General features: G+C 41.7%; 1 protein-coding gene across 4 annotated transcripts in view; it reads left to right on the top strand.

Moving 5' to 3' along the window:
* The first annotated feature begins 1,536 nt into the window (after positions 1 to 1,536).
* cpne9 (copine family member IX) overlaps positions 1,537 to 27,235 on the top strand; it is a 60,662-nt gene continuing 34,963 nt past the window's right edge. Inside the window, exons 1-7 of one of the 4 annotated variants that reach the window (XM_027159171.2) lie at positions 1,537 to 1,844; positions 10,482 to 10,522; positions 14,186 to 14,232; positions 20,426 to 20,529; positions 21,503 to 21,542; positions 21,666 to 21,668; positions 22,035 to 22,111. In XM_027159171.2, coding sequence (XP_027014972.1) covers positions 1,768 to 1,844; positions 10,482 to 10,522; positions 14,186 to 14,232; positions 20,426 to 20,529; positions 21,503 to 21,542; positions 21,666 to 21,668; positions 22,035 to 22,111 — 389 coding nt within the window. In that variant the 5' untranslated portion in view covers positions 1,537 to 1,767. Of the gene's footprint in view, positions 1,845 to 10,481; positions 10,523 to 14,185; positions 14,233 to 20,425; positions 20,530 to 21,502; positions 21,543 to 21,665; positions 21,669 to 22,034; positions 22,112 to 27,235 lie in introns of those variants that run through there. The other 3 variants (XM_047807325.1, XM_047807326.1, XM_027159173.2) reach the window with 3 other exon arrangements.

Raw genomic sequence — 27,235 nt, 5'->3', positions numbered from 1 at the left:
ACGATGGTGGATGTTGCTTTACTGTTAATGCTCATGGCTTTGTGAACCTACATTAACATCCAAACGCGGCGAATCCAACGTGTACAACAGCTCCGTGTAATCTGTATAAACGGAGGTTGTAATCGATAAAGTACATAATGTTATTTTATCATTAACACAGAAAAAAGTTAGCCTTAGCATGTAGCTACCTACTATCATGTGTGCTGATAACTGATCATATTGCAGTAAAGTAACTTTACCACTTTTCCTGGTTCAGAGCTGGTGCTTCGGGTGTCGAAAAAGGAAAGAACTGATTTTAAATTAGGCTCCGAACCAGCACTCAAACTGCCTCGGTGGAAACGTGGCATTAGATGACCGTGTCCCAATGTACAAGGACTCACTAAACAGTTTTATGAGAATAAGGATGATATAGTTTTCACTCCCACCAAATCACAACCCTTTATTTGTCACTTGTCTGTTTCAAGTTAACTTCATAAAATGATGAGCTTGAAGCTGCAAACTAGATGTACTGTACGTAATAATGCTATAAGCCTTGCCCTGATTATGAGTGCTCTTAATGTAATGACACTTCAGTGGAATAAGGTAGTTTTTTTTAGTTACAATAACAATTTGTTCGCAAATATGCAAATATTGCAAATATTAAGTATGCATCAAATATATAAAATAAATGTTTATAAAAAATCTACTCTTAAATCATTATTTTGATGGCAAGACTGTCGTAAGTGAAACTGTTATTAAACGGTTTGTCGGAAAGTCATTTGCTTAATATTGATTTGCATTATGAACAAAAATCTGTGCAAATTCCTGAAATATCCTTCTAGTTAATATTAAGTATTTAAATTTAAAATGATGATGAGGATGATGAGGATGATGATGATGATTATTATTATTAGTAGTAATTAGTATAATAATAATAATAATAATAATAATAATAATAATAATAATAATACAAAAACACGTAATTGCTTCCACTAAGCCATCAAGGTGTAAAAGATAATGATATTAATGATTCTGATGAAGATAAAGTTGAAGATAATGCAAATGAAGTGATGATGATGATGATGATGATGATGATGATGAAGTTGTTATTGATGATGATGATGATGATGATGAAGATGAAGATGATGATGAAGTTGTTATTTATGATGATGTTGTTATAGATGGTGATGATGATGAAGTTGCTATTGATGATGATGATGATGATGTTATTTATGATGATGTTGTTATAGATGATGATGATGATGATGATGAAGTTGTGAATGATGATGATGATGACGAAGTTGTTATTGATGAAGATGATGATGATGAAGTTGTTATTGATGATGCTGATGCTTCTGCTGATGATGATGATGATGATAATGATGAGGAAGTTGTTAATGATGATGGTGCTGCTGCTGATGAACTTGTTATTGATGATGATGAAGTTGTTATTGATAATGATGATGATGATCATGATGGTGATGATGAAGAGTACCCGTAGTGTCGACACTGCTGATCAGCCCGCATCACTCCATATCGTCGAGGAGAGCTTCAGTGGGCGGGGCTCCTGTAGCGCACACCGCGCGCGCCTTCAGCTCGCGCCAGTTGTGTTTGCAGCGCGCGAGCGTGTCCGTTATGAGGCGAACCGTCCGTCCGTCAGCGTTTCCCTGTGTGTTTACATCCGCTATGAGGAAAGCCGCTGTTTCTCAGCTCTCACCTCAGGCTCGGACCCAATAAATCCGCACACTTTAAAGCAGAATTGTTGTGAAACTTTGACCGTTTATAGTGATGGCGACCATCGGGGACTTCGACCCTTTAAACAGCAGCGTCCCTGCTACAAAGATCGAAGTGACGGTGTCGTGCAGGTAAGGAGGCAACTTTATAACGTCTCATATCATTAACATTGTGCTGTACAACACGTAAACATGCAGAAACCGAATTAGGACACGTTTTGGACACCACACCACATCTTGTTCTAATTAGAGGAATAATTGTAATATTTCACCATTACATAAAATATGTCAATAATAAGAGAAATATATCAAATAAATTTACCACAAAAAAAAAAACAGCATTGAAAAATAACAAACCAACAACAATAACAGCCAAACTGGACGTTATTCGTGACTGAAGATTCGTGCTGAGATTCGTTTCCTCACATCTTCTAGAAAGTTCTCTACAGAGATGGGGGACTCGAGTCATATGACTTGACTCGAGTCAGACTTAAGTCGCATATTTGAGACTTGCTTGACAAATATTAAAAAAAGTCTCGACTTGATTTGGACTTGACATTCATGACTTCAGACTTGACTCGGACTCGAGTTAAATGACTCAGAGATGGGGGACTCGACGACTCGAGTCAGACTTAAGTCGCAAATTTGAGACTTGCTTGACAAATATAAAAAAAAAACTCGCCTCCACTTTGACTTGACATTCATGACTTACGTCTTGACTCGGACACGAGTTAAATGACTCAGAGATGGGGCACTCGACTTGACTCGAGTCAGACTTAAGTCACAAATTTGAGACTTGCTTGACAAATGTTAAAAAAAAGACTCGACTCGACTTTGACTTGACATTCATGACTTGAGACTTGACTTGGACTTGAGTTAAATGACTCAGAGATGGGGACCCGACTTGACTCGAGTCAGACTTAAGTCGCAAATTTGAGACTTGCTTGACAAGTATTAAAAAAAGACTCGACTCGACTTTGACTTGACATTCATGACTTGAGACTTACTTGTGACTTGCACATGTGTGACTTACTCCCACCTCTGGTTCTCTAAGCTCAGGAGTCCTGTCCCACTGTCCGTCTGTCCGTCCTGTATCGTATATGACTGTTACTTTCACAGCGCTGAGCACTGAGTATCCTCAGCAGGACACGGCGGTCAAGTGAAGCGTCTCCTCGGTTGTCTTTGTGTTTAATACTCATCGACTTTCCAGCTCTCAAGAGAGAAGGAACAGAAGGAATTCCAAACAGCAGCTCAGCCAATGATCTGGACGCTCGCCGTGTTCCTCAGCACCGCCGTCCCGTCTCGTCTCCGGACCTGGCCTTTTATCCTCATCCTGAATAATGAATGTGTTGACTGCTGATGCTGATACGTGTTTGCGTAAAGCCTTAACTTTGCTAGGTTCATGCCGTATTGTCGCAGGGTGGCTCCTTTGATAGGAGAAGTGTGTGCAGCTGCCCAAAGTCACCTGCTGTGTTTCTGGGTGAATGATGTTTGTTGGGATGATTCTCAGTGCTCGAGTGAATAAGGGAATAATTCGTATGAGTATGTCGTTCCCAACTGATGTCGTCTTCTGATGTCATAGCTCGTCCACCACAAGGTGTGCATTCGGAGATGCTTTTCCATTCACTTGGTATAAAGGGTGATTTTATGAGTTGCTATATCCTTTCTGACAGCTTGAACTAGTCTGGATATTTTTTCCTGGCCTCTTTTATCATCATGGCATTTCTACTCATGCTTGTGTGAAAATCCCAGGTCAGCGGTTTCCTAGATCCTCAAACCAGACCATCCGGCTGCTACCGTCAAAGGCACCGAGATGTTTGATGTAAACATTACCTGAAGCTCTTCATCTGCTTCTGTATAATTTCTCTGCATCGTTCTCATGCCACACGATTGGTTCGATTACATACCTGCACGAATATTCAGCTATACGGGTGTTCCTAATAAAGCGGGCAGTAAGAATTAGTGATATTATTTTATCTATTATATCTATCAGAGTTATCAGATGCCTCAGAGTAACGAACCCTCCAGCTCTCAGCCACCTTAATTAAATCAAGCCACCTTAAATCGGTTAAAACTCTTTAATACTTCATCACTCTGATTCCATGTGTTCAAAGTATGGGGGGGGGAAATCATGTCCATTTTAGCCCGTTTAATAACAGGGACTTTAAAGTTGAACTCCATAACTTAAATGATTTTAATCTGCATTACATTCCCTTTCCCTGGTGAATGATGCATATTAAAGGTCCAAAAACCTACCCTTGTGGGTAACAATTAGATTCTGATTAATCCGATTTTTACCAAATGGAAGGCAGCAATGACAAAACTGCTGAAGGTCTGTCTTTCTCACGCTCAATGGAAAAACCCTTCCAGAGCACTGGAACCTTCTCTCGCTAAAATCCCACAAAGGACAAACCAGTGAGCATCGACGCTCACTATTTCCCCTTATTGGGAATTACATAATTTTCTGAAACCTTTCAGCTTAAGTAGAAATGCTGGACTATTCTGATTTTTTTTTTTGAGTCTAACAACTTGTGTGTTCAGTGATTTAAAAAAAAATCCATTATCTAACCTACGTTCCTGCTTGAAGAACTATGATAGAAACACGAGTGATTAAGCTAAAGACGAAAGCTTTGGATTTTTCCCTGGTGACTTGTAAACTGGAAAACTGAGACATCACTGTCTCAAAGTGTAGTAGCGAGTCCTTAACGAGTCCCAGTGAACAGGAGACACTGATTCACCACCAAGAGAGTGTTGTGGAAGTTCTGAGGTTTGAGAGATTCGAAGCATAAAGTATCACACTGGTAGACACGGGTAAGAGTGGCCAAGGTCTGCTAGAAGGCCTACTAGAAGATTTACTGGAAGTTGTTTATGCCTAATTCCCGACAACTCGTCCCTTGTCCCTACTGCCCTTGTCATAATCTTAAGAAAACAACCGATGACAATGTCAGTCTCTAGTTACTACAGGTACAAGGTAAAAGCATAGTAGGACAACGCCTTATGAACAGGGTCGGTTCTAGAGGCTGGGCCACAGGGGCCCTGGCCCTTGCTGAAATCTAATTGGCCCCTGATTGGCCCACGTTCCAACAGTCGTCGACGAGAAGAGCAACCGGAGAATTTTTCATAAGGATCACAGATGCAATTCCACCCCCAAACAATCGGCGGCACTGGAGCGTCTGGAAAAGGAATGACCGCCGAAATGTATTTGCACCGTACTGAATAAATTATTTTGTGTGCTTGAATGTACCCTGTACTTGGCCCCTGAATGTAACATGTGGCCCTTTAAAGGCCCCTGCTACAGAAAAATCCTAGAACCGCCACTGCTTATTAGAGATTTTCACCACAAGAGCTAGTGTGTCAAGAGTCAATGAAGTTGAAGGAAAGCCTCGATACGCTGCCCACTCAAATAAATACACAAACCCAGTTTTATCTGCAAGCAGCTCAAGTCTAATCAGTGCTGATGTTCAGGTGTCTGGCTAATTTGCAGTCTTTTTTGTGCTCCAGTAAATAACTTATTATCAAAAATAAGGTATTCCAAACAACCTCTGGCATAAACAGAGGCCGTGAATATGAAGTTCTAATTCCAGCGATAATTACGGGTTCTTTGTGGTGCCAGATTACCGAAGCACTTCACAAGGGAAGCCAATTCATCAGGCTTGTTTGTAGCTGTCATCACAGGGAAGCCCAGATGCCATCCTGCTACCATGTCACTCAAAACACAGGGTTTGGAGGAGAAACATAGAGAGACTGTAACAGCTCCAGACCTCTAGCCGGGTCTGTAATAAAATCTCTACGAGTGATAAAAACTTCAAGAAGAAAAAGTTTGGACTAAATCTAGCTGTGCAAAAATATACTTCAACACAAATATCTTTCTACTCAGTTATTCTAACTTGAATACGAATACACATGTACACTCACTGAGCACTTTATTAGGAACACTACACTAATACCGTGGGTAGGTTTGCTCAAGTCTTCACGGCACGCATTCCACAAGATGTCGGAGACGTTCTTTTGAGTTTTGGTCCACGCAGACAAGGACAGCTTCACACAATTCCCGCAGATCTTGTAGAGCTACCGGATTCCGATCCGTCGACTGGGAAGGTCACCGAAGAACACGGAGCTCATCGTCACGTCCATGTGTCCAGCCTGAGACGATTTGTCGCTCTGCTCATTATTTTCTTTTATTACTTTACATATTATTATTTTTTATTTTTTATTGATGTTCTACCACTGGCTGGAGTCGCATCGCTCAGTGGTCACCTTGCCAGGGATCGATCTGCATGGTCAGCCAGTGACTCATGGGATTGTTGTGTATGAAGCTGCCCGGAGACCGTCATGCCTTCTATTGAACCAATGATATGTCAGTCAGATGTACAGTCTGGTCTTTATCAGCAATCAGGTCTGTGCTGAACTCAGAGTTTACGATGACCCATTAGTTCCTCAGGAGCTCTCAGCTGCACTGTTGTAGAAAGGACATTATTTACATTTACACTATTTACTGTAGAGTGTCACCCAAATGAGGATGGGTTCCCTTCTGAGTCTGGTTGCTCTTAAGGTTTCTACCTCATGTCCTCTCAGGGAGTTTTTCCTGGCTGCCGTCACCTCCAGCTTGCCTTGATACGGATATATATATCCCTATCAAGGGCCACTGCTGGGCCCTTGAGCAAGGCCCTCAACCCTCCCTGCTCCAGGGGCGCTGTATAATAGCTGCCCCTGCACTCTGACCCCAACCTCCTTAGTTGGGGTATGTGAAGAAAAGAATTCCACTATGCTGTAATGTATATGTGGCGATAATAAAGGCTTCTATGCCCCCATTCTATCTTCTATATATATATACGTATATATATACGTATATATATATATATATAGTATTTTAAATCTTTTTTAAATTCATTTTAAACTTGTGTATATATATTTATTTAGTTTTATTCTTATTTCTTCTTCTTCTTCTTCTTCTTCTTCTTCTTCTTCTTCTTCTTCTTATTATTATTATTATTATTATTATTATTATTATTATTATTATATTTTTTTTCTCTCTTCTGTTTCCATACTTCTGTTAAGCTGCTTTGAGACAATGGGGAATTGTAAAAAGCGCTATACAAATAAATAGAATTGAATTGAAATTGAATATTTTAATTTATTTTATTATTCTTTTGACTATTTGTATGTTTTATATTATGCTGTGTGTTTTAAATGTATTTTTTGAAAGGTGACCTTGAGAGTCTGAATGGCACCCTCAAATAAAACAGATTATTAATTTATTATTATTTTATTAATATACTCTGTGACATTCAAGTCTCGGTTAAATCCGTATCATGGCAACGCTTGTACACCTACAAATTCATGCACTTATCAGTTGGCATCAGTGCAATGTGTAAATATAGTCATGCAGATGTGAGCCAGAAGCTTCAGATAATGTTCACGTCAATCAGAACGAGGAAAAATATGTACATCATGTTATATTGTATACAAGATATTAGGACCAGTGCCTTATATCCAGAACTGCTGGTATAGAAAGTGACTCAGTATCTTCTGACCAATCAGAATCGAGCATTCTACAGTGTCAGAATCTGTCAAAATATATCTGATATATGAGAGCAAATCTAAAATATTCATTTTTGCCCACTTAAATCTGCTCTGCTTAACAAATTCAATATGCACCAGATCTGCAGTTCTGTCAGACTCAACGAAGTTTCAGCACGTTCTTTCACAACCGAGCTGCTGTTTCGGTTTATTTAAGGTCAAAAGACTGAACCAGGTACTTATTTTAGTCTGTGGAGGTGTTTGTGACGGTAACATCCGTAACGGTTACATGTCACATAAGATTTTCTTCAGGGAGGCACAGAATAAACAAAGTGTTCTCTGTGTAGATTTTGATATCTTTTATATTACATAAAGATTCATATTGTGTAACAGAGGTGGGAGTAAGTCACAAGTCACGTGTGCAAGTCCGAGTCAAGTCTCAAGTCAGGAATGTCAAGTCAATGTCAAGTCGTCTTTTTGTAATATTTGTCAAGCAATTCTCAAATTTGCAACTTAAGTCTGACTCGAGTCAAGTCGAGTCCCCCATCTCTGAGTCATTTAACTCAAGTCAGAGTCAAGTCTCAAGTCATGATTGTCAAGTCAAAGTCGAGTCTTTTTGCAATATTTGTCAAGCAAGTCTCAAATTTGCAACTTAAGTCTGACTCGAGTCAAGTTGAGTCCCCCATCTCTGAGTCATTTAACTCAAGTCTGAGTCAAGTCTCAAGTCAGGAATGTCAAGTCAATGTCGTCACGTCTTTTTTTAATATTTGTCATGCAAGTCGCAAACTTGCAACTTAAGTCTGACTCGAGTCATATCGAGTCCCCATCTCTGAGTCATTTAACTCAAGTCCGAGTCAAGTCTCAAGTCATGATTGTCAAGTCAAAGTCGAGTCTTTTTGTAATATTTGTCAAGCAAGTCTCAAATTTGCAACTTAAGTCTGACTCGAGTCAAGTCGAGTCCCCCATCTCTGAGTCATTTAACACAAGTCCGAGTCAAGTCTCAAGTCAGGAATGTCAAGTCAAAGTCAAGTCGAGTCTTTTTTTAATATTTGTCAAGCATGTCTCAAGTCTCAAATTTGCGACTTAAGTCTGACTCGAGTCAAGTCATATGACTCAAGTCCCCCATCTCTGGTGTGTAGTGTACAAACAAAATGCTGTATACTGTATAAATAGAAATAAATATATAATAATATATAATAATAAGAAAAAAAATAAGTATAAAAATAAAAAAAATGAATATATACAATTTTAAAGTTTAAAATGAATTAAAAAAGAAGGTTAATTAAAAAATTTAAATACTATATATCTATCCCTATCCCTATTGAGCAACAGCAAGGAAAAACTCCCGGAGAGGACATGAGGAAGAAACCTTGAGAGGAACCAGGTTCAGAAGGGAACCTCAATCCTCAAACTCTGAGTTCAGCACAGACCTGATTGCTGATAAAGTCCAGACCGTACATCTGACTGACACAACACTGGTTCAATAGAAGGCATGACGGTCTCTTAGCAGCTTCATAGCCAACAATCCCATGAGTCACTGGCTGACCATGCAGATCGATCCCTGGCAAGGTGACCACTGGGCGATGAGACTCCAGCCAGTGGTAGAACATCAGGATTGACGAAGTAGCTCCGTAAGAAGAGACGATCAGGCTAGGAACTCGGAACACCGGGAGCTCAGGAGTGGCATATATACAGTACAGTAGCTCGACAGAGAGACAGAGGAGAAAAATTGTTAAGTATGATTGTAATCTGGATTTTAGGCAAGACGAGCTATGACAGCATAACTAAAAGGCTAGAGCCAGAAGACGTGACAGACACGAGGGCTTCCTGGGATGTAAAGTGTCCCACCACTCCAGAGTCTGCAAACCAGAGCGACTTGCAAGGGTGGTAAGCCGACAGCATCCCAGACATCCCAGTTCACCAAACACTCTGTGCCCATGAACCCTCCAGATCTACTCCTTAATAACCTAAGAAAAGCTATTCATACAAATCTAGACTAAACAAATGTGTCTTTAGCCTGAAGGACTTGAGTGTCCTGCACAGAGCTCATTGAACACCTTAAGGAGGAACTGGAACACTGATTACACCCCAGACCTCCTCAACATCATCAGTGCCTGAGTTCACAAAATCTCTTGTGACTGAATGAACACAAATCCCCCATAGCCAACATCTAATACATCTCCAACATCTCATATAGTGTCTTCCCAGATAAGTGGAGCTTATTATACCAGCATGGGGGAATAAATCTTCAATGGGATGTTCAGCAAGCACATACGGGTGCCATGGTCTTTGGTACACAAACTTTTGGCCATATAGTGTATCTGTTCATTCATCCACCAAATGCTGAGGCAGATAAGTCGACAATCTCCTGCTACAATTGCAAGATGTGTTCGATCTGGGGCGAAACGTCTCGGTCAGAGTCACGTCCGACGTCTTCTGCGGATTCCGGTCGCTCATACAAGCATTCAGCTGGGAGCAGACGAAATATTTTTCTCTTTCACATCAGAGAAGAGACGTCTGTGTTTTCTTCTCCATGTCTCTTCTCTCTCTCTCTCTCTCTCTCTCTCTCTCTCTCTCTCTCTCTCTCTCTCTCTCACTCTTCCTTCTTTGTTTTTTAGTCCACCTTACAATGACTCGCTTCTTTTTTTAGACATCACGGTGGATGCGGCAAATCCAGAAAGAACTCGCCGCTTGTTCTTCGACCCACATAACCTTAAATTATGATTCTTGGCCAAATGGCGTTAAAACAAAAGCATAAACCTGCCTTTTATGCACTGAATTTTAAGACAAAAACACTTTTTAAGGCACTTACGGTGCAAGAAAGCCGTTTGAAAAGCATCATGGTCGCACAACACTATAATTACGGTTTACTGATTTTTTTGAGTGCATCGTTTACTTTGCCTGTTTGTCTTTTTTTTATGTTCCTCTTTTTTTTTCTCCTAAGTAATCTTTTTCAGAATCGTACGTCCGACACGTGGGAAAAACACAGTAAGCAGAAGAAAACAGAATTGCAGCTCACCGCTGTGTAGCTGAACTGTAAAATGGAGACCACATGAAAAACAAGTCGCATAGGGATTTATCGGCGCCGCACGTCTCGTACCATCGTCGACGCACACAAGCTAGTCAGGCTTTCCGTGTTCATGGACATTAAGTCGCTACGGCGACGTTAAATGGAGGGCGTTTTTATTCCTGTTTTTTAAAAAGCAGCATTTTTATTCCTGTTTCTTCTTTTTTTTTCTTCTCCCATAGGAACCTGCTGGACGTGGACACGTTCTCCAAGTCTGATCCAGGTCGGTGTACTGTGTTTGTTTTACCAGACATTTTATGCTGCGTTCACACACGTCAAATCAGACACCGTTTATAAATATCTTCGACCGTCGGTGACTAACGACTGGCGTCGGGAGTGAAGCCGGTACAACACACCTGATGCAGATTTACACCGCTGAAATTGAAACAAATACTAACGTCAAATCTTTCCAGAACGTTTCACTTTAGCGGCAAGACGATTCATTCGATTCGCTAGTCGCTCCGCCCGCCGATAAACCTTTGTTGCTATGGCAACCAGTAGTAGGACAAGGCGAGTGCCCTGATCTCAATTGTCCCACTGAACGTCTTTACGATTTAATCATAACAATAACAACTCTGCTGTTAACTCTTTATTCCCACGGTTTTATTTCGGATCCGACGATCAGGTGTCCACATACTTCTGGCCGTATCGTGTATCAAACGAGTCTTTGCGATTAAAGATCTTTTTTCGAAGATCGAAGTTACTTACATTCATTCAAGCAACATTCATTCAAGCAAGTCAGCAATGACGAAAGCTTTTTGCTTCAATGAAAGAAGAAGGTAATCCTGAAACATTTAAAAAGCCTAAAGGACACGAGCCTGCGAATTGTTCATGAGCTTTTACCTGAAGAGCTTTTTTCTTCTTCGTCTTTAGACCTCGAAAATTTTAATAGTGACTCAGATCCGTGTGAAATTAGAAACCTTAAAAACAGAGAATAAAAGCTGAAAATTCCGGTTTAGATTAAACTGTGTCTCTGGTGATATACTGCAATACTTTAAAGGACCGACTTAGAAGACCAGACATCTCAAATCCCCAAAAGCCAGAGAACATTTATTTATTTATTTATTTATTTATTTATTTATTTATTTATTTATTGCCCGAGTTTCTCCGAGGTGTCTCTTTATTTTACGTATCGATAACAAACTCCAGTGTTCAACGCAATTAAATGCCTGACCGATCGCATTTGTGTCGTAGTCATTTGTCTTGATTCGATCTGTTTAAACCGCAGCAGAAGATTTACCAAAGGTCATAAATGATTTGGACTCAAGGTGTCTCTGAAGAAGTCGTTATATATAACAGGACAGTGATCTTGTCTCAGTATTTAGGGATCATCTCAGGTTCATCGATTAGAGGCGGACAGGAATATCGCAGGCGTGATAGCTGTTATTCTGTTATTTATAAACATTATTAATTGATTGTTTTTGCCACTGAGCCTTTATTTTGCTCTTTTCCTCCTCTATGCTTTTGTCAGTCCTGTCGGTTGAGACCGTGTGAGCGAGAGCTGTTACATTTAGGCTATTTTATATTGACCTGCTAAAGTCACAGTGAGCTTTAGAGTGTTTTACTGAATGACAACGAACCACCTCTAGATCATTTTGTTCTGAAATATTAATCGTCAGACCGCCACTCGGATGGGGCCGTCGCTCGGAGTGGGCCGTCGCTCGGAGTGGGCCGTCGCTCACAAGTTTTGTTTTTAAAGATAACACACACACACACACACACACACACACACACAGACAGGCACACAAACACACACACAAACACACAAACACATACACACACAAACACACACACACACACACACACACACAAACAGGCACACAAACACACACACACACAGACACACACAAACAGGCACACAAACACACACACACGAACACACAAATACACACAGACGGGCACACACACACACACATTCACACACACACACACACACACACACACACACACACACACACACACACACACACACACACACACAGACACACACAAACAGGCACACAAACACACACACACACACACATACAGACACACACAAACACACACACACACACAAACCCACACACACACACACACACACACACACACACACACACACACACACACACACACACACACACACACACACACACACACACACACAAGCTTAACATGACCTTCAGATGCAGATTGTTTGGACTGAGACTGTTGTTAAAATATAAACTGCAGCGTGTTAAAAAAAACAACTCTCCAGACACAATCTTTAGCCCCAGGAAGATCACGGGCTCAGACTGTACTCATGTACTCAGACACACACTGGTAAAGTAGGTGAAAGCTGCAGCTGAAACAAAAGTCTGAATATAATTCTAACAATAATAACTAGATTTAGCTCATCTTTTCTCATGCTACAGGTCAGAAATGAATCGGACTCTTTTTCCCAGAGGATAAAAAAGATTTGCTCCCGTTTGTCTCGTGTCCATGTTGGCGATCGGACGTCCTCCTCACGTCTCACTCCACAGCGGTGTTAATATGAAGCTCCTATGAAAGTAGACACTCAGGACTTTAAGAATGTTTCATCAGGTTTTCTGTTTTCACATAGCCTACTAGGGGCGATATATCCATGCCAAAAAATACCCCTCAAATGTAAATATAAAAATAAATATCGATATCAGACTCAGAACTGCTTACGTTTTGTGTAAAGTCATCCTAACAGAAGGAAAAACACACACCTGACCTGCAGCTATAAAAGTATTCATTTGTGTACACTGATTTTACTGGTTAAAAAGGCTTCAAATTTAAACCTCTGTGTGTAAAATAATGTCTGTACAAACAAAAGCCTTGAAAAAGCCCCCCCAAAAAAATTTAAATCGATGTAATATTTCTTGAACATTTCTTGAACATGATTGATCCGTTTTAAAATCGTCTTAAGCACTATTCGGACGGGATTAGTTTTACGTGGGGACGTGGAGTAATGCAATTTTACCTCAGGACGTCTGTAATATTAATCGGCCAATCCGCACGGGACAAGACATCTCAGTAAAACTAGCAGAAGTGGGAGGGGTAACTCGCTTTACGCACCACAGTAACCTCCTTGTCGTCATGTGCGTATGACGTTCCTTCCTGTTATCACGTGCGCAAACAGACAACTTGGCCCCTCCATGCTTGGAAAACGCGCAAAAACTACTTTTAAACAGGAAATGACAGAATTTTACCGTACATATTTACAGCGGGTCTATTCGGACGGGATTAGTATGACCTGAGGTCATTTTTCCGGACCTTTTTACAGAAGGTAAAAGTCACCGTAATCTTTACGTAATATGGTGTTAGTTATTTATAGTAAACCAGACGAGTGTCCTGGTATAAAAGATTGCAACAGAAATGCAACGATCCCGTAAATCTTTTTATTTTACAAGCGTATTTTACAAAGTCTCGGCTCTTCGGTATTTGGGGCGTTTTGTGGAAATCGGTGCACATTTAACTACTGACATGATTAAACCAGGTTGCTGCAGATTGTAGGGTCACTGGAGTAATTGACCGCATGCGTCCTGTAACCCAGCGTCCCACTGCGAGACCTGCAGTGTGTCCCGTTTTCCTCTCCGTCAGTCGCACTTTCTCCCATCTTCATCTTCATCTTCATCTACATCACAGTCCCATAGGTTTGATTTCCTTCATCTGCTCAACAGCTCTTTCTGTCTTCTCTCACGTCCGTCGTGATCCCTGACCCGTCCTTTTTCTCGTCATTTAGCCCGTTCCGTAATTCCGGCTCGCGCTCATATGGGCTCGACTGCGAAAATAAACACGCTGTAGAGATTCAATTAAACTAATCCTGATGAAAGACAAACTTCCTGCCAGCCAGGGATTCATAGCTCACATGCCTGACTCTGTTTTTCTTTCTCATTATCTGCAGTTGTTGTCTTATACGTGCAAGGAATTGGGACAAAGGAATGGAGAGAGGTGAGTCTACACAGATCTGACACTGCTGTCTGAAGCCATGGTACAGACCGGGCTGTAATGTCCGGGACCTTATAATTAAACACGCAGAAATACATACAGTCTTAAACAAACATTTGAAATCAGAAAGCAGCGTGTAGGACAGGACACAATCATAGTAGCGTCACAGGACAGTCAGGTGTGGAACCCGACGCACCTCAAGCTTTACAGCGTCTTTTGTGTCCTGAGGTGGCTACTATTGCCTTCTGAGTTTTATATAGAAATTTTAGTTAAAGGTGGGGTGTACGATGTTTGAAAGCCAATGTTGACATAACTCAAATGGGTGTCAACCCTGTTTTAACTCCGCCCCACACAAACATACGCAACCCAGGCAGCTATTATGGCGGAACCTGCTGGGGCAGCTGACCGAGGGGATATTTTTATCAGTAGATGAACTCAATTAGTAATACTATGGTAATACAAATGTGTCCTTGTAGTACTGTGTGTTGTACCGTGAAAGGTTTAGCTCCGTTTCACACGGAAGACGGCGTTCAACAAGTAGAACACGAGGCAGAGGTAACGGCAGGTATCCTCCATGCCAACGTTTCAACCGCTTTCTGCTAACGTCACACATGCGCACTGAACACTTTCTCTGACAAATATTGATAAGACACGCCCCTTTCTGCTGATTGGCTACACGTTTGTTTTGTTCAAACATCATGCACCCCACCTTTAGTTGTGAAAAACAGTTTCGAAACAACTGTCGATCATTTACATGCCTTTAAAACAATCATCCAGGTGATATAAACACAACGTTTAATTAGCAACACTTCTTCTAAGCCAGTGGTTCCCAAACTGGGGTACGCGTACCCCCAGGGGTACGCCACGTGACGGAGGGGTTACGCGAACAAAATGCTGAAATGTACTGTTAATGTAATTATACCGCACCTAATATTCAACGAGACATGTATTTCTCAGACTAAATATAAAGACGTGCCCCCTCTAGCGTACTTAGAGCAAAGTAGCCAGGTAGTGCCATAAAAGGTCAAATTCATGACATCCAATCAAATTACCCCATCTGCAGTCAACAAAAATGTGTCATGCGTAAGTGCACGTCTTTACGTATCGCAAGTAATTCACACACAGTTTCACGTCGCATCGCTGATATGGCAGAAGACGTTTTAAAACAACTATCGCTTCGCATAAAATCCAGCGATTTCTACGCTTTACAAATCGACGAATCGACTGATGTAGCTGGTTTGGCTCAGCTGCTGACATACGTCCGGTATATTTATGAGGGTATTTTCCAGAGACGGACAATGCAAACAACTGGATTCGCCCTCCATTCCCTGCTACCTTCCCCCACAGCACACCTGCCCATTTCTGAGCAAGAGAGACTCATTGAAATCTCTACGAGTGGCGCTCTGAAAATTGAGTTTACACAAAAATCACTACCAGATTTCCGGATAGTCTTGCGTGCAGAGTATCCTGCCTTAGCAGATGGCGCTTTGAAAACATGACCTCCCTTCTCGACAACATACCTGTGCGAAAGTGGGTTTTCAGCGCTTACCATCATAAAGAACAAATATCGACACAGACTCTGCACAGAGAACGATTTAAGACTAAACTGTTCTCCGATACAACCAAACATCACAGTTATGCAAGTCATCTCCAGCACATCCATCTCATTAAACGCTGAGTCATAAAAAAATAATTAAAAAAATATATGATTTGTATACTGAAGTTGTTTGATCAAATAAGTTATTTTATGAAGGTTCATGTGTTTAAAATGCAGCTTAAAAAAAAAAATCAAGACCACAATTGGGGGGGGGGGGGGTTTCCATCCGTTGGGGGGTGGGGGGTGGGGGAGTTTACGCAGAACGATGTTAAATCCCTGGGGGGGGGGGGGGTACGTCTCTGTAAAAATTTTGGGAACCACTGTTCTAAGCGATAGAGGACAGTCTCAGCTACTTGCACTGCGGTGTCATCTGCCACTTAGGCCCCGTTCACACTGCAGGTAAAAGTGGCCCAAACCCGATTTTTTTGGGGTCATGTGACCAGGTCAGACTTCTTCAGGAGTAGAGTGAACACTCAAATCTGGCCTAAATCAGATCTGGGCCACTTCCATATGTGGTCCTGAATCAGACCCAAATCTGATTTTTTTCCAATGTGGCCGCAGTGTGAACAGCTAAGGCGGATTTGATGCGACTTTTACGTCAATCTACATCGACATTTGTCACAATTATGCGCCGGCGAAGACTTTTTTATTTATTTATTTTTGCTTAACACACGCACGTTACCAGTCACCGCGTTTGTGTCACGTTTTCGCTGGAACAAAAAAAAAATAAATAAATAAAAAAGCTTTTGCCGGCGCAAACCTTTTTTTTTTTTTTTTGCGCCGACGAAAACGTGACAGAAACGTGACCGGTAACGTGTGTGTGTTAAGAGTGTTATATAAAGTGGTTACGTGAACCAGCTCATAATGTTTGCATTGAATACATCACATTACTTCCACATACCTCCATAACCTCGCCAACTTTTTAGCGCGACGGCGTGCTGCGTGTGACGTCATCGTTATTGTTCGTGTGCGCATGCGGGTCAGTTTCGAAACAGCAAACTGTTCACACTGGTATCTGATATAGGCCACATTTAAAAGGTAAAGTGAACAGCCAAACAAAAAAAAATCAGATCTGAGACAAATATCCGAATTGAGCGTTAAGACTTGCAGTGTAAACGTGGCCTTACTGTAAGCCCTCTAGCATCACCAGTATGGCTCAGCATCTCCACTAGGGAGCGTCTTAAGAATTCCAGTTTCCTCTGATCGGATTTTTTTAACCCGCTCACATCGAGATACTTGTTTTTTCTGCAAAAGGTTAAAGAATATGTGATTTGTGAAAAAAAAGGATTTTGAATTTGAATTCAACTTAAACGTGCTCATACAAATGTCGCCCGTGAACGTCAGCGTCGCGAGAACGTTAGCATTGTGTTGTACAATTCATGATGCACACAAGGTATTCGAGCTTTCCGAGGACCGAGAGTGTGTTACGTAAAGGCGTTGTCAAATTTAGTTTAATAATACTGTTTTTGATTTGTCTCCTTCTAATTTTGTCGGATCATCACAAAATGCGAATTCCCTGATTTTTGTTACGTGGGACGTTTCGTCCGTATCCCGCAAAGGGATTTATGGCTATTTCGGCATACAGGAAACGAGGACATTTCTCAGCAAGGCTTTTATGTGCTGACCCCAAACCTATCACTTATATTTACCAACATGTCCTAAAGTTCATACACACGATTTGATGTCATTTGCAGCTGCTGAAAACAAGAAGTTAGACAATATCTCAGCAACGGCTTAATGTTTGCGTTCCACTTTATTATATGTCCTTGAGAACGTGCAACAAGCACCGATAATTCCGGCGGCTTCTGGTCTTCCTCCTTTACTAAGCGACAGATCAAGAATGTGCTTCGCTTCATTAATTACCGTTTGCTTGTAATATCGTTTACATATTATTTAGCCGAGTTAGTCCTGAGGACGACGCTACGATACAATACGGAATCATAGCGAGTCATTTGGACAAGCGGATGAAATTTGCACAATTACTGTATCAGGTTACATCACAGCCATACACGTGCCACTCATCTATTCGATTAGAATTTGTTGGCATAAAGTTTGTTTATGATAAAGGCACCTTTTCAAAGAAATGGCCTTTTTTTTTTTTTTTTACATATTTTACCAGAATGCAGCAAAAAGTGTTGGCTCAACTGGTTAAGGCTCTGGGTCGTTGATCGGAGGATCAGGGTTCAAAGCCCAGCCCAGCCAAGCTGCCACTGCTTGGACCTTGAGCAAGGCCCTCAACCCTCCCTGCTCCAGGGGCAGCTGTATCATAGCTGCCCCTGCACTCTGACCCCAACATACTTAGTTGGGGTATGTGAAGAAAAGAGTACCACTGTGCTGTAATGTATATGTGGTGATAATAAAGGCTTCTATGCCCCGGTTTTAAAAATATTTGTTAAGGCTCCAGATTAGGGTTATTTAACATCCTGTGACAAATGCTTATGTTAAAGTACTGAAGTTTTCCCAATTGGTGTGTCTCTGAAGCCTAATATTTCTCTCTCTCTCTCTCTCTCTCTCTCTCTCTCTCTCTCTCTCTCTCTCTCTCTCTCTCTCTCTCTCTCTCTCTGATGTGGAATAATTTGGTGGTGAATTGGTGGGTTAGAGATTATTGAACGGTTTGTTAAAAGCCAGCTGAAGCGTTCCTGATTTTCAGGATTCGCCTCGGCCTCCTGCTTAATTCTCCTTCTTGCTGACTCCCTCGTTTCGCCCCCCAGGTTGCCGTCTCGTGCGAGTCTGCTAAATCAAAATCGTTTTACCCCTTTAACGAAGTCCCAGAGTGCACGCACATACTTCCCGATGTCACACCTTTCTTTTAAAATGAGACGCTTGTCCTGAAAAGGCAGACTCGGAGAGGGAAGGGGGGGGGGAGCGTGGGGGGGTGAACCAGGACTGTCCTTAGGGATTTGAAGTCTGTCGGTGCACTCGAGAGAGATTTTCCAGCAGGAATCATGAAGTATTCATACGACACACCTTTCCACACAGCAGCACATGTATTGCAGGGAGTTGCAAGCTCTTGGTAGAAGGATTATATACAGTACCAACACCAAAATATCCCTGAGCAGCAACTCTGAAATGTAATGCATTTGAATCACAATGTAGTCTACAAGCTGGTACAGACCAGAATGCAGTGGTTTTTTCCCTGTATTTAGTGTCAGCGCCAGCGCTTCAATTCGACTCGAGCGTCAAAGATCGCAAGGTCATCGATGTCACCGATCCCTAGACCTCTTTCAAAAAGCCGGTAACAGATAGCGTGGATAGCGAAGTAATAGGTGGGATTACGTAGGTTAAGTGAGGAGACGAGGAAGTGGGCGGTGTGAAGAATCGATAGCTCGTTGCTGAGGGTTATCAGAGAAAAGCAGCGAGGATCTGCTGGATGTGAGATGGAAGCCAGCTGCCACGCCGTCACCACATCACACGCCGAGAGTCTGTTCAGCTTCCCGTCTCAAGCTGAGCACAATCTGCCGTACGGATGCGCCGGCTCCAAGAGGAAGGACGTTAACACGCCGTCGTACCTAAAGTCGTTTTTATGCGCCGTGATATATAGGTTTGCTAAACGATACGTTTATTTAATAAGCAAAAAAAAAAAATTAGGTTTATTCCTCATATCACCTCAGGATGTTTTTTCCTCACCTCGCTCACCTCTGGCTTTCTCATCAGGGATACATTTCAAATTGATCATATTTGTCCCGAATTGTTAGATTTCTGTAAAGCTGTTTTGTGACAATGTCCATTTTTGAAAGTGTTATACAAATCAAATAGAAATAAAGTGAACTGAATTTAACACTGAAAAGGAGGAAAAGTATTTTAAGATTCACTAAATTATTAGAATATTGTTTTATTATAATACACTACAAGGTTGGGGGGCACGTTGGCTTAGTGGTTAGCACGTTCGCCTCACACCTCCAGGGTTGGGTGTTCGATTCCCGTTTCCGCCTTGTGTGTGTGGAGTTTGCATGTTCTCCCCGTGCCTCAGGGGTTTCCTCCAGGTACTCCGGTTTCCTCCCCCGGGTCAAAGACATGCATGGTAGGTTGATTGGCATCTCTGGAAAATTGTCCGTAGTGTGTGTGTGTGCCCTGCGATGGGTTGGCACTCCGTCCAGGGTGTATCCTGCCTCGATGCCCGATGGCGCCTGAGATAGGCACAGGCTTCCCGTGACCCGAGAAGTTCGGATAAGCGGTAGAGAATGAATGAATGAGTGAATGACACTACAAGGTACTGAATATCGTGTCATGTTATGCAACACATATATAATTTCACTGCATATTTATACTGTATTTTTTTATATATATTAAACCATGAATCTTTGACTCCTAATAAGGTCAGAGCAGGTTCTAGTTTTCAACAACGCACAATTTTGGATTTTAGATTTCAAGCAATATATATTAATACCTTTTTGCCTGAAACATATAGAGCTAATAAATATTTACACATAAAAGACTTATACACCGTGACTGCCGGAAATCCCGGTACCAAATGTAGCATCACAATAATTTATATATATATATATATTCATATAGTACTGTACATTAATAATGTGTGCAGGGTTTGTAGCATCTCGCCGTATCGCCCTTAACCCGTGCCTTTTTATTCCTCTGGTTAAGTTTGGCAGGACCGAAGTGATTGAAAACACTCTGAACCCAGACTTTGTGAGGAAATTCGTTTTGGATTACTTCTTCGAGGAGAAGCAGAACCTCCGCTTTGACGTGTAAGTGGGTATTTATTACTTTGTCATTAGACGGATAAAATCGCGAATTAAACCCCTGCGGCGTTTCTCTACATTAATGTGAACGAATCCGATACCGTTGAGAATCCCGATCTACACACTGCAAATAATGACCAGGGTAAATATCCTGAATACGGTCGGATCGATTCAGTTTTCCAATTTGATATGTTCATTTCATATAAATGCTTCAAATTAGAAAATCGAGCTGCCGAGTAGCCAGTCGGTAGCCTAGTGGTTAAGGTGTTGGTCTATTATGGGTCTGACTCCCAGGTACACTGTCGGGCCCTTTAGCAGGGCCCTTAACCCTCGGTTGAATAAAATGAGATAAAAACGTAAGTTGCTCTGGAGTAGCATGTCTGTGAAATTCTGTAAATGTAAACAAGACCGTAGACTATGTTACGCTCGATATGAGTTAAAAGTCTAGTATATTTACGAGTCTGATTTCCGTCTGTCATCAAACTTTCCTTTACGCTGCGCTTTTAATAGACGGACAAGATGATGTTAATATCACGATCGATTAAAGAAATACATTTATTTTTGGCTCTGAAGGTTACAGTTTTAGGAGTTCAAAGTTAAATTAAATAAAAACTGTATTTTTTTATATATATATTTAAAAAAAACAACAACAACAAAAACAAAACAAAGATATCTCAAATGTCAAAGCTGTAAACCTAAACGAATGCAGGAGCAGAAAATCAGTCCCATAGTTGTGAAAGGGTTAAAGTAATTGCTTTTCCCTCACGTTCTCTGCAGAAACACCACCTGTCTTATAGAACATCACACTCGCTGTGCTCTGTGTTATGGCCCGAACCTGTTTGTGTTCTTATTCTATTCTATTCTATTCTATTCTCTGCTGCTCTGGTCTATGTACATCTCACTGTATTTCTTTTAATATTATTAGGGTTTTTTTTTCCCCCAGCTAAAGATACCATATGTCCTATTTTTGTCGTTACAGATACAACGTGGACTCCCGAAGCTCCAACATTTCCAAGCATGTAAGCTTGTATACTCTACACGACACAGTTCTAGCGTACCGTCATTTTTAAACGTAACCCGTCACTCAGCGTCTGTGCTATTATCACTCTGATTTTCTGCTACTCTGGACGTGCGGCTAACAGAAAGTAAGTCACCTTGATGTTAACATGAGCTTTTCTTTGTCATTTTGCATATCGTGGCTCGTTGGAATCGACCCGGGTCAGAACATAACACACATGAACCAGGCAGTGTTTGTCTCATCAGTTATTTATTTTTTTATTTATTTTTATTTATTTATTTATTTATTTATTTCCGTGTCACGCCTGTCATCGACTCGTCTGATCCATCCGTCGCTTTTAGGTTGTGTCAGTTAAGCGTCATCCTTGTTTTAATTCTGTGAGGTGAGCGCCTGTGTGAGAACGCCGTTATCGTCTAGACGCCGCCGCCACCGCCGCTGTGTATTCTCAGTGACCCACATTACTGTATAACTGATGACTACGTGTCTCTCTCAGTCTTTCCTGGGCCAGACTTTCTGCACTCTGGGAGAGATCATTGGCTCGTCTGGAGCTCGTCTGGAGAGAACGCTGTCGTAAGTTTCCCCCCGGTTTTATTCGGGAGCTCAGCTGTAATATTTTTAGATATTAGGAAGCGACATTTACAAACCTTTTCGACACGATGGAGCCGATTAGCTGCATTTTGCACTGGAGTTAGGAGTCGAATGTCTAATATCACTCTCAGCTGAAAAAAGTACTAATCATATTAAAAAAACATTTTCATCTACACACAACCAGATATTTCTACATCTTGCTTCAACTTCCCTCGTTATGCTACAGGTCTGTCTGTTAAGGGAATAAATAGAGTCTGTTTTACAAAGTTTTTATCTGTAATCAGCACTTAAAAATAGTCTGAAATCTTTCTTGTCTTTTCTATATATGTTATGATCAAACACAGACAGACAGTCAGGTACACACACATCTGTGTGTTTGTGTGCGTGTGTGTGTTTGTGTGCCTGTCTGTGTGTGTGTTTGTGTGCTTGTTTGTGTGTGTGTGTTTGTGTGCCTGTCTGTGTGTGTGTTTGTGTGTGTGTGTGTTTGTGTGCCTGTCTGTGTGTGTGGTTGTGTGCTTGTTTGTGTGTGTGTTTGTGTGCCTGTCTGTGTGTGTGTGCGTGTGTGTGTTTGTGTGCCTGTCTGTGTGTCTTTGTGTGTGTGTGTTTGTGTGCGTGTGCGTGTGTGTGTGTTTGTGTGCATGTCTGTGTGTGCGTGTGTGTGTGTTTGTATGCATGTCTGTGTGTGCGTGTGCCTGTCTGTGTGTGTTTGAGTGCGTGTGGGTGTGTGTTTGTGTGTGTGTGTGTTTGTATGCATGTCTGTGTGTGCGTGTGTGTTTGTGTGTGTGTTTGTATGCATGTCTGTGTGTGCGTGTGCCTGTCTGTGTGTGTTTGAGTGCGTGTCTGTGTGTTTGTGTGTGTGTGTGTCTACCGTCACTGATTAAAGCAAGCAACATATCTGCAAAATGATCTAACAAATAAGTAAACGTTTGCTTTTACTAAGAAGAAATTTGCTTCGATTTGCTCGACTGTTCCTTTATTTATTACTTATAATGGCCTCTGAATGACCTGTTTTTGGGCTTAGTAGGATATAACTGACACATTCTTCTATTTATGCTCCAAACAAACACAGTATGCAGACACATTATATAGCTCTTTGGGCTCTCACAGAAGGTTTTGTGTGTGTGTGTGTGTGTGTGTGTGCGCCTTATCATGCTCGTGCACCCAGCGGCTCTGTGCTCAGACTGCACAGCTTTGGCAGATGTGAAGAAAACAACCCAGAGAGTGATGTGTGAGAATGGCACAGAGTAACCATGGAATTACACTGCTGATGTAAAGTGGCCCAACACGTCTGTCACATCTGTTTATTTTAACTACAACACACTGAGAAGACGTACCTTATTCTGTGGTCATCTCCTGAAAAGGGCCATTTATTCATTCATTCATTCATTCATTTCATTCATTTCATTCAGTCACTTCTCAGGCGTCATCGGGCATCGAGGCAGGATACACCCTGGACGGAGTGCCAACCCATCACAGGGCACACACACACTCTCATTCACACACACTACGGACAATTTTCCAGAGATGCCAATCAACCTACCATGCATGTCTTTGGACCAGGGGAGGAAACCGGAGTACCCGGAGGAAACCCCCGAGGCACGGGGAGAACATGCAAACTCCACACACACAAGGCGCAGGCGGGAATCGAACCCCCGACCCTGGAGGTGTGAGGCGAACGTGCTAACCACTAAGCCACCGTGTCCCCCCTGGTTAGAGATTTTATTCTGTCTCTATGTATTAGAGCTTCAGGTCTCTATGTAAATAACAACTAATTAAATTCAGTCTTTTATCTATCTATCTATCTATCTATCTATCTATCTATCTATCTATCTATCTATCTATCTATCTATCTATCTATCTATCTATCTGTCTATCTATCTATCTATCTATCTATCTATCTATCTGTCTGTCTGTCTGTCTGTCTGTTTATTTATTATTTATTTATTTGTCTGTGTATTTATTTATTTATTTATTTATTTATTTATTTCTTTATTTATTGTAAAACTCTTAAACAGTATCGTTCATTGTTCACTTTCAGTGACACACTGATTTGCTGATGTGGTTAAGGACTTATAAATATAGAGAATATTCACGAACGTCATTTATAAACCTGAGCAGATCTTCACCGCGTAGCCGAACCTCGTAACGTCGTAGGCAGAATAAGCAGAACGCCTTATGTGATATTTCCATATACAGCACATGGCAGATGTCCTTATCCAGAGCGACAGAACAGCTGCACAGTCTCCATCAACACACATCTTCATGCAAGCACAAATAGGTCAACGTCTAAGAATACTAGCAAGCTGAAGCCCTGTTACGGAGGTTTCACGGTATTAACCGACCCAATACATTTCCCTCAGACTCCGAGAAAGTACGGGTTAAAATTACGGACCCACAAAAAAAGTACACATCAAAATCCGCCTAATCTTTTAGCGGTCCCTCGTGAATTATTGTGATTTTGCGATGACCGAAACGAACATGAACTTGACTGAACGCTCACTTGACTGACAGAGCAAATATTTTAACGACATCATCCTCATTCAGCCAAAGCCATCTTTTTCATTCACGCGCATGAAGAAAGCTCTCATAGAAAGTAATTACATACTGTATGTGTCTTCACCGGTATGAGATTAAAAGAAGAATCTTATGCTTGTGGTTTCACCAATGCAAGATTTCCTTTGAAAACAATAACACACACACACACACACACACACACACACACACACACACACACACACACACACACACACACACACACACACACACGAAAAGCATTTTTGGCCACAATAATCACAAAATGAACGATTTTTAAATAAATCCGTTTGTGTCCAGCTTAATATTATACATAAGGCCTATAGTGGCACGGTGGCTTAGTGGTTAGCATGTCCGCCTCACACCTCCAGGGTTAGGGGTTCGATTCCCGCCTCTGCCTTGTGTGTGTGGAGTTTGCATGTTCTCCCCGTGCCTCGGGGGTTTCCTCCGGGTACTCCGGTTTCCTCCCCCGGTCCAAAGACATGCATGGTAGGTTGATTGGCATCTCTGGAAAATTGTCCGTAGTGTGTGAGTGTGTGAGTGAATGAGAGTGTGTGTGTGCCCTGTGATGGGTTGGCACTCCGTCCAGGGTGTATCCTGCCTCGATGCCCGATGACGCCTGAGATAGGCACAGGCTCCCCGTGACCCGAGAAGTTCGGATAAGCGGTAGAAAATGAATAAATAAAACTAGCATGGCAGTGTGCAGCTCTAATAACCGTAACACCATAACAAACCTAACAGAAGTTATTTAGCACAGAAAACTTTAAATACAAACAATATATAAAGGCATTTTGACTTGTTCAGCATAAGCCAAGATCTGATGGAGAATAAGATTGAAAATCGACTCGAATTCATTTTTTAGCTCTACTAGCCTATTAATATTCTGTAGACAGCTTTATTTTGTTTTACTAAATCTCCGGAACCTCTGGCTGTTTCATTATTTAGTTTTTTTTGTTCTTTTTTCTTCTTTTTTTTTGAACAAAGCTGAATGAGGACGTCGCTATAGGATCAGAAGGATTACAGTGACCGTGTCTGCAGTCGCACTTTTGAAATCCGACTTATCTGTAACTTCAGATGCTTTTGTATCTCAGCTCGGCCGCTCAGGGGCTCGGCGCACACAGTGCGGCTGGTGTTCGCGAGTACGGGATGCTGCACGGATGTAAAACCCCCACAATCGTCGTGGCCTTTAAGCCGTTCTGTTTCCCTCGTGGTGTAAGCAGAGAGCGGTGGGGAGAAGTGGGCAGCAGTGGGCGTCTTTTTACTAGGTCAACATGCTTTCCAGAGCCGGTAGGCAGGTACCGAGTGTCGCTGCTGTGTGGAAGCAAGGAAAAGTATCACGACTTTCTTACCTGCTGGTTTCTATGGCAACTCGCCAAGGTCTGCGCACTGTTCACGGGAGGCTGGGACTGCAGTCGAGCAAAAAAACATCTTCTTTCCCCCCATGTTTCTCTAAGATAAGGCAACAATGTCTTCAGGACATGACAGGCCACTGAATCACGCCTGAGGCACGGATTTTACCTTCCTGTACCTCTAACTCTGGGCTTGTTTTGGACTCAGATAATGTGTTTTTCTGCTCAGACCTTCGGATCAGACGCAAATCTATTTTTAGGTTCAAATATTTATAAATTTGCAAGAGAAATATGATGTGACTTATTATGAACACATTGTCCAAATGTGATAAGTGTCTCTTTCAGATCTCTTCAGCCACAACAGGAAACACGTTCTACAGTATGTATTCGAATGAAGAGTTGACAAAAGACCTAGAGAGAATTACTCGGTACTAAATCGATATCTTTTTATATTGGCTCCATCGGTCTGCTTTAGAAACATCTCGCCGATCGTAGCTCTGCACCCGAGTTAGCGCACAAGCAGCATATGGCCCAATTAGATAAAGAAAGAAAGTCTTGACATTTTCTGTCCAAAACACTCCCTGTCCAACCGCATCAGGCCATTTATCACAGCCACAGTCCTGTCACAGGTGTATATTGAGATATATGAGGTAGAAACACGACTAAATAATCTGCCAAAAGCACCGAAACACCGAAGTAAACCTTTGCGGATTTATCCGTAGTTCAGCCGAGCTGTTCTTTCCATCCAGAGAGACTAATACAAGGTGAAGAGTAGAACAATACAACGTCTCGTGTCCTTCTCTGTACTGCGTGCGACCACAGAATGGAGACGCTATAAAAGTGTGGCAGGAAAAAACTCTGGGGCTTTTTAATACTCCACATTCTTAGTGTCTCTCGTCAGAGTTTCAGACTTAACCCCAGGTTATAGTTGTTCTAAACCCTGCTTTTACCCTGCAGGAGAGGAAGGGACAGGGTATTTAAGTTTAGACAAAAATTTATCAAGAGGAACTCCTCCTAGAGCTTTCGAGCCACATGAACCGAATCCGGATATGTTGTAGATCCCGGTCTGAAGTTTGTTGCTATGACTTTTCTAAGCGATCCGAGTTCCGGTACTTCTGGTACCGGGTCTCAAATTGGCCTTTTTTTCCCATAGACACCCATTATAAACTTTGGAGGTTTATAACTCGGCAAGCTTTCGAACTGTCTACACCAAACCGTGTACCGA

Source organism: Tachysurus fulvidraco, chromosome 23 (genome assembly GCF_022655615.1).
Source record: "Tachysurus fulvidraco isolate hzauxx_2018 chromosome 23, HZAU_PFXX_2.0, whole genome shotgun sequence".
Taxonomy (NCBI): Eukaryota; Metazoa; Chordata; class Actinopteri; order Siluriformes; family Bagridae; genus Tachysurus; species Tachysurus fulvidraco.
This window is presented reverse-complemented; position numbering and strand designations above follow the sequence as displayed.